This window comes from Xenopus tropicalis, chromosome 6 (assembly GCF_000004195.4).
Source record: "Xenopus tropicalis strain Nigerian chromosome 6, UCB_Xtro_10.0, whole genome shotgun sequence".
In the NCBI taxonomy this organism is placed as follows: domain Eukaryota; kingdom Metazoa; phylum Chordata; class Amphibia; order Anura; family Pipidae; genus Xenopus; species Xenopus tropicalis.
In genome coordinates, this window is record NC_030682.2 from 31747840 (window position 1) to 31756503 (window position 8664).

Below are 8664 nucleotides of genomic sequence, written 5' to 3' on the forward strand. Positions count from 1 at the left end.
AGTGCAAGAGAATCCAGATGTTATGCATTAATACATCTTCATTTTATGAAGATTGCTGGGTACTTGGTTAGATGCACTGTATTTGCTACCCTGACACTGCATAGCTGTGTAAGTTGAACTTTGCAGAACCAGTCAGGGTCGCCATCAGAAATCTTGGGGCCCTGTACAAGTTATGTGCCCCCCACACTTACATGGTATATTTCCCATTTAAACAAGTGTCTACCTACATTTTTAATTACCTGATCCACTTGTAAAAAAGCAGGAATGTTAGAATTTATCAGTTTGGATGTTATTATTATTTCAGCTTTGCCACTGACTATTGTCCCCTGTATATAATGCTACATTATGATGTGGGCTCCCTTCCATGTGTGCAGGAGTATGCAGAATTCCAGTACCGGAGACGGCATAGACAGCGGCGCCGAGGAGACATGCACAGTGTCAGGAGCAATACCCCAGATCCCGATGATCGCTCCGAGAACTTATTAGGTACATTACAAGTCCCTGTATATTATGGTAGTAATAAATAAGGGGCTCGCAATATATAATGTAAACCTGTATATATGCAATACAGGTATGGGATTAACATGTGAAGGCTCAGTGCACTTAGTCCTGTGCTATAGTGTGAGATTATAGTGACTCTACAGATACTAACTGGGAAAATGAGAGGGAGGTCTCTGCTGAAACATACTGTTTTTCCTATACCTAAATTGCATGTCTGTCTCAGATGGCGAGTTGATGGAGATGCCTTATAAAAATAAACTACATGTTGCACAGTGAAGTATCTTCAATCGGTCATGTATTTTTATTGGCAGATGCCCAGGAAGCTGGTGGCAGCCGGCGACACGGAACCTCCATGGTAAGTTCAACTTTTGCCACTATTCTGTAGCCCTCTCTTCCTTTCAGCTCCTCTCTCCCTAACTATACACACAGCCTCTCTCTCTCTCCCTTTGACTATAACTCCTTTCCATAAGGGCTGTGACACACGGGGAGATTAGTCGCATGCCTTGAGAGATGCCTTGAAAGGAAACTTGAGAGGAAACTTTGGCAACTTGGGCAAATCACGCCGCCGCGTATCAAATCACTTTTATTGTCACATCATATTACTGGTACACTGGTACAGTACATGTGATTGAAACTCTTGTGTGCAAGCTTCACAAGCAGCAGTAGAGTACAAAATATAGAATAAATATGCACATGAGTAGGCATGTATAAGAATATAAGAATGAGTGCACATGAATAGTGTCGTAGTGTTGCTGAAGTGTTAGTGGTCAGTGTTCAGCAGTCTGATGGCCTGATGGAAAAAGCTGTCCCCCAGCCTGCAGGTTCGGGACCCGATGCTACTATATCTCCTGCCTGATGGAAGTAGTTTGAACAGTCCGTGGCCAGGGTGACTGAGTCTTTAATGATCCTCTCCGCTTTCCTCAGGCACCGCTTCCTATAGATGCCCTGGAGGGAGGGAAGCTCACCTCCAATTATTCTTAATTATGGCGTATGCCATTCCACCGGCGATTTACATTCTAGAATGGCATTTCAGGGAGATTAGTCGCCCGCAACAGGGAGATTTGTCTCGCAGCGACTAATCTCCGTGTGTGTCCAGGCCTAAGTGTATATGCCTAGGCCCTTATCTCTAAGTCTGTTTGCCCAAGTCTCCTCTTTATGAATATATGCACAGCCCTTTCTTATATAACTGCATGTCTAACGCTGCCTTCAGTTATTGTACATGCTGAGCCCCCCTCTGTGTGACTATACGCACAGCCATCCTCTCTGAATATATTCAGTTATGCTCTCTCGATTACTTTATTTATAGCACTTCTTTTATGCCTAAAGCTGGCTATACATGCACTTATATAATCGTATGTTTTGTCCATTTTTCATCTTAATCATTTTCAAACCATGGTGATTGGCCGTTTACTCGATCAGACAGGTTTGAAAATTTTGGTTGGATAACAATAAAATCTGTGCATGTATTGTGTATACGACGATATCCTTGGAGGACCTACAGTGCAATTCCAGGAAGTCACTTTAGTACGGTTGTATTTATTTGTGTTATATACATAAGTGACAATTTCTCTCTCCTCTCCATGACACCACACCCAACCAACCTGACCCAACTAGCCACAGCCCACCTCAGTGACTGTTTATAGCTCGCCTTCCAGTAATTAATGCTATATTTCCACACCATGTCTCCATGACTATACTCCCAGAGTATACAATCCATGATTGTAAGTTTTGTTGTTCTTTCAGTGGCAGTACTCTCTTAATTACTATGAGAATGTGGACTCTCTTCTAAAGTCATTCCTTTGCCAAATTCCTATCTGTTTAAATACTTGCCTATCTCTTTCTCACTTTTGTAATTAACCCTATAGATAATTTAGACACATATTCATTCTGTTGTACTGCTCTTCTAGGCTTTGAGCTCCTTGGATGAAGATGATCCAAATATCCTCTTGGCAATCCAGTTATCTTTGCAGGAGTCTGGTCTTGCAGTTGATGAAGAAACAAGAGAGTTTCTGAGCAACGAGGCATCTCTTGGTGCCATAGGTACATCATTACCCTCAAGACTTGACCCAGCTCCAATATGCATCGATAACCCAAGGTCTGCTTTAAGTAGCTCTGAGTTGTTAGAACTGGGAGAAAGCCTAGTTAGACTAGGAGCCAGTAGTGATCCATATGCAACAGATCATCATCTTTCACACCCTTTTAGTGATATTCAGGGTGATTTGTGTTCGACCTCAAGCGACCTTGATTCATCCAGCCAAGACCCCAACATAAGTGAGAATCTGCTGGGTAACATCATGGCATGGTTCCATGACATACATCCTCAGAGCATTGCCCTTATACCCTCTGCAACTTCAGAAACTGACGTAGATTTGCAGCCACTGAACATCGATGAACAACTGTCACCTCCAACGCTTAGGGAACCGTCCCAGAGTCTGGCCGAGGAGCATGCACTTTTTCAGGATGCACTAATCAACGAATACAAAGAAATTCAAACAGAAGAAAGCACTTCCGAGGAGAACGTAGCTGCGCTCGATGGTGTGTCACAAAGTGACGACCACACAAATGACGTGACAAGCAGTATGAACAGTTCCGAAGATATTTCAAGTAGAACTCCTGAAACTTCAAATGAATGGGTTGAACAAGTACATTTGGTATGAACCTGCCTGGGCAATCTGATAGTAATTGTGCAGGTGTTCAGATGGCCTTCACGTATTGGAGGTTGTGTTCTACTTCAGTCCACCGACAAAATGGACTGAATACTTGGAATTGTAATGTGCTTGCTGCCCTCTGAACCAGGCAGAGCTCCTTGAGACTTTCTTCTGCATTGAATTGGATTTTGATTGCCTTTCTTTGTTTTCAAAGCAAGAAATAAGTAGAGTGAATTCTACTTTCTAATAAAATGCAGTGATTATGTAGCCTTAGTTTGATAATACCTTAATATAAAGAGTCATGCTTTTTTTTTTTTTTTAAATCCAAATAGATCCCAACCTAAAAGTGCTCTCCTGCTGTACCTCAACCTCAAAGCATTTATCACTCCATTTATATTTACATCACCCCAGCCCCTTGATTTTTTTTATTGGCGGGTTTCATGTTTTGATTACAGTAATGAAATATTGTGCAAATGGCATTGTATAGTGAGAATACCTGCAGATATGTACAGTCAATTCACTTCTATTCATCAGTCTGCTGTTTACCATTCCCCCTGTCCCCTAACCATGCTGCTCCTATTGACTGACAGGCAACAGGAACTATAAAGTGTATTAACAAATTACACACATGTATACAGCTTGTTGGCTGGCTGAGGATTATGGGAGTTTTAGTACAAATTAAGTTCTCGAAATGATACATTCATCAGTGGGGCCCAAGTCAAGTTAGGTAAGCTTTAAATTGCATTAATAGGTGAGACTCACCTTGGGTGACTGCGCCTCTTTTTATGGCACTGTCCATATGCGCACAATGAAATGTTAGTTATAAGTGCGTGACGCCATTGTGTGACCACTTAATCAGAGAGTCCTCCTGTATAACAACCCTTCTTATGAGACGCAGTCCATGTACTAATAATCTGCTTTTTTAGTTTTAAGTGCTTGATAAATAATCAAATGCTGAATTTCTAAACTCTTTAATAACGGTTACCCTTTAGCCAAAAATCATTTAAACCAGGAAGCTGTTGATTTGAAATTAGTAAGTGTAAGATGTAGGAAAGTTATAAGTGAAAAATGATTATTTTGGAAAGTGTATGCAGTGCAGAGATGGCCAGGCATTGGCCCTTCCTCTGTTGTAAAGCTCTAATTCCCAGCATATTCCGGCTGTCTGGGAGAGACTGGGAGTTGCAGTTCAGTAGACTGAACAGGTAGACTACAGAGTAGATGTCTTTGCCCAGTTGTTGGTAATATATATGTTTATTATTGGCTGCTTCTTTGTTTGATTTCTGTAGAAAACTGAAAGGATTGGCTAACTATCCGAGGAAGGTATTTAGTTCTAATGTGTGATTGGGTTGTTTGCTGGGTCAGAAATCTTTATCTTCGTTCTGTGAGTGTAAGAGTCCTGAGGGGCAGCACGGCATAGCATTGCATGCACACAGAGAAACGTTATCTAACAAAGGGATTCAGTAAAAATACCTTTCATAATATTTTAGGGACAGTCAGTGGAGATTATGGATGATATTTTGTCATATTTACAGGGCCAGCAGGATAGTAGCTTCCCAAGTAATGAAAAAATACCCAAATTAATTGGAATGTTCACCTTTAGAAAAGTTTCAGTATATCAAATAGATTTGTGCATTTAAATAATTTGATGTATCTGGGCATTGAAAAGATCCTTTACCTTTTTTGTTTCCTTTTATAAGGATCCCCGACCCCCTGACTATGAAAGACCAGTGGGGAGAGGGTCATTTATAAACACTGGGCAGATTTTTATCTTAAGCAGTAATGCAGGGTAACCAGTCAGATGTTTGCTTCTGTTGTTTTACCTGCAGCTGGGTTAAAAAGGCTAATTAATACATGATCTGTTGCCCTGGATACTGCCCAGGAGCAAATTTGGCCAGTGTTTATTAATTTGCCCCCGGGGGGGGGGGAGCGAGCACAGGCATCAAGCTTTGCTGCACATGCCCCTTCCATTCAACATTCCCAGAACCATTTGGCTAATGTGCTTCAGCCAGTCAGAGCAATAACATGCAAAGAAACGTGAAAGGATCTGGTATGTGTCATAGCTCCTGATGCCCACACCGCTTGTGATCAGCGGCGCCGCTGCCATGAGGGGAGTTGTGAAACTTGCCTCAGCCGGAAGTACCCCCAGAGTTACCAGGGGCGGCAAACAGCTGCTCATAGTAATTGCACTCTCTGCCCTAGTGATACGGACCCCCTCTGGCACAGGAAAGGTAAGCGCTGGGGGGCGAGAGGGGGCAGCATCCCAGGAACCATCTTAGGGCGGCTCTGGGGTGAGAATCACCCCTGATTGTAAAGTCACTCTACTATAGGCGTGTGTGGGGAGGCGTGGCTAAGAGCTGGCAGCTGAAGATCAGTTATGCAGTACTTGCCCAGGTAGAAATCTTATTGGAAATAGCATTTAAATGTACAAATCTATTTAATAAAATAAAAAAGGGAGGCAGAACTCTCCCTTTAAGCTTTTTCTTTTGAAAAAATGCACCAACATGGTTAAGTGATTGTTCTACTAATTCCTAAGGGTATATGTTCCCTTTAAAAAGAAAAGTGACAGAACTTCAGTATTCAGAAAGCAGATAATAAACAGCCGTTTAAGAGAAAATGTACCCTGTTTATCAGTATTAACACTAAATAGACTGTACTGTATAAGAACATATCTTATGTCTGCCTTTGTATATGATACTGTGCAGGGAGTTGTCATGAATTGCTTGTGCTTTCAGTGTCGACATATTCTAGCGCCTCCTACTGGCAGAGGTGATTATTGCAGATCTGTAGAGAAGGAAGGTCCTGTTTGCACAATAAGCTCTGCTTAAACTGTAAATTTATAGAAAATTAATGAGGCTACATCATCAACTAAATAAAGCATATTTGCCCTTTAAATTATTTACCCCCACAAAAGCGAAGTGGGATTTAAAAAAACTTAAAAACCACATTTGTTGTCTTCATAGGGAAAAGCGATAAGTCTCGCTGGGGGGAGGGATAGAGAAATGAGGCATAGCTGCACTTTATCGTAGGACGTCGCAAATCGCGTTATGGGTGTCCCATGTGCCAAAAATACAACACAAGATGGACTCACTTGGTAACACATAAATGGTAGTATATTTGAACATATGCAGTTTTGGGTTGTCATTTTTTTTAAAGATGTTTATTCCTAAAGCTGTATAAATATTTGTATATGTATTATGAATGCTTGATTAATATTCTGCATTTATCAGTAAGCCACATGCGTGTACATTGTGTATATTCTGTATGCAGGGGACAGATACAGAGCCTGTCCCAAGAGCAGCACACACAGGGGTCAGTGTAGTAAATGGCGTTACCACGTAAGAGACACAATGCAGAAAATGGAGCAAATGTGCCCATAAACTGATGCTTTTATGTTTGCCTTATGTGTGTAATACATTGGTGCAACGCCGAGGCATAAACATTGCAAAAAATCTTGCCGTTAGGGGCCCTTTATAGTTCTCTGACAGTGGCAGGCCCATCCGCACTTTCCCAGCTGCCCAGCAGGGGGCAGGGTGAGTAGCAGCTGGGGACCCCTGGTGCAAACTGTTCCATTCTGTGTTTGTGGATTAATAATCGGAGGAATATTTCTTTCTTACACTCTCCAGTACATGCTATATGCACTGTATCAAGGCACTAAAGATTGTTTTGTTCGTCTAATGGGTATTTTAAAGTAAATAATCTTATTAAGTGGTCAGCTATACCTTCCCAATGAACAATAACTTGGTTGCACAACTTGTCGCCGTGCCTTTAACTATCCAGATCCGTAGCTGCCATGTTGCAAGTCTGTAATAGAGCTATTAGAGCAGTCTTTCCTCTGGGACTGGTTTCCAACTCCGCTCATGGCCTTGTCTAATACAGCCAATATCAAACCTCAGCGCTGAGTGCATAGTGCAGTTCCATAGAATGAAGGGCTTGCCTGTCATCTGTCTCCTCTGCCATCTAAGCTGGCACAGCAGGCAAGCACACCTATCCAATAATACAGAATAACTGCATTCAAGGGATACAATATGCATTACCACAGTGTTATATATAATTCAATATAAAATCACATCTGTGTTTTTTTTCATGTTTTAAGAAAAGGAGAAGCCACAGAGAAAGGTGGCAAATAGTTGCCTGCAATAGTAGCTACATGCCCTTGTATAATACAGCTGAACATTTGGTTACAGAGAGAAGCTTCTAGAATAGAAATAGAATGTCCCTTTAGGAGAAGGCACAAAGGCAGGGGCTGCTAGGTTATTTCCTACCTTAGATGGTAGGCGCTGTTGGCACTTCGGTGGGCACAATGTGGATCTCAGTACAGATAACGACTACTTATCTCGCCAAGGCTGGTATTAGGGGAGTGCAGAAAGGACATCTCAGCTCCAGGGTGGGAGCCCATTAGGCCAAGAATGTTCTTGCAAAATCCCAAAGTACTTATGATTACATTATGTAATCACTGATAATTATTTCGAATTTATGTTGGGGATATTTAGCCAGCTGCCATCCAGGCTCTTCATGTATAAGTTTCAGCGTCCGGCTAAGAGGGGGTATTTTGGACTTGTACTCCAACATCAGGCAGGGGCTTAATGATAAGGCTTCCGCACGTCTCCTATGGAACCACTCTGCAAGGGCTTACACTAAACTCACTTATTTTAGATAGGTTTCATTTTGTAAGGTTTCCTGTTGGTTTGTTATTTACATCTCTCTATATATATATATATTTAACACTAGATCCCTAAAATGGCTTCTTGTGTATATCATTTTCTGATTGGTTGCACACAATGATTGCTTTCTTTTATGCACACAAACTAAGGTTTCCACCTTGGAAAGCACCAGGGTGTGAGGATAGATTTTGCATATACTGTACTTACCACAAACAACCCCCCGTGTGAAAGTGGTATATGCCGTAGCTCCTGTATCTCTCCTTAGGTCGGGTGGTATTAATCATGTTCCGCTCGGGTTTAACTCCCGAAAATGCATCACTTGGTACAATGGAAACATCTGTGACAGCAAAAAGACTTTACAATTCAGAAATCCAAATCTGACAAGCTATTTTGTAAACCGGTTATTTTATAATGTAAGAGAAATACCGTTACTGTAACCTTGAAATGTTATTTGCACTTTCATAATCTATACTTGATACATTCCCACTTTATATACAGTAGGATATACTTATTATGTAGATGTTTGGCCAAACGAATGCTGTTCAGAAAATGGATTAAACAAAAAACAGTCTGATTAAACATTTATTCCTTCATTCATTTTGTCTGCATTTGGTAGATTTCTGTTGCAGGTTTTAAACCGAACACAGCCATCCCTAAATAACCACATAGGTCACCAGATGTTTAGATCTCTGCCTGGTTTGGCCATCCACATGCTGAGCTAAACCAAGCTGACTGATCACTGGCCCAGAAGACCACTGGAGATCCATTATACAAGAACCCCATTGGTCACCTGGTGGGATTTTCAGACCTACTAGATATTAGTCGGATTGGCCCTTTCAGGGCCCACATACATA

At 41.5% G+C, this 8664-nt stretch overlaps 1 protein-coding gene across 1 annotated transcript in view; it reads left to right on the top strand.

The window, feature by feature from the left end:
* ankib1 (ankyrin repeat and IBR domain containing 1) overlaps positions 1-8407 on the top strand; it is a 118024-nt gene extending 109617 nt beyond the window's left edge. Inside the window, exons 18-20 of the mRNA XM_012965614.3 lie at positions 375-486; positions 813-856; positions 2409-8407. Coding sequence (XP_012821068.1) covers positions 375-486; positions 813-856; positions 2409-3158 — 906 coding nt within the window. The 3' untranslated portion in view covers positions 3159-8407. The remainder of the gene's footprint in view (positions 1-374; positions 487-812; positions 857-2408) is intronic.
* The last annotated feature ends 257 nt before the right edge of the window (positions 8408-8664 follow it).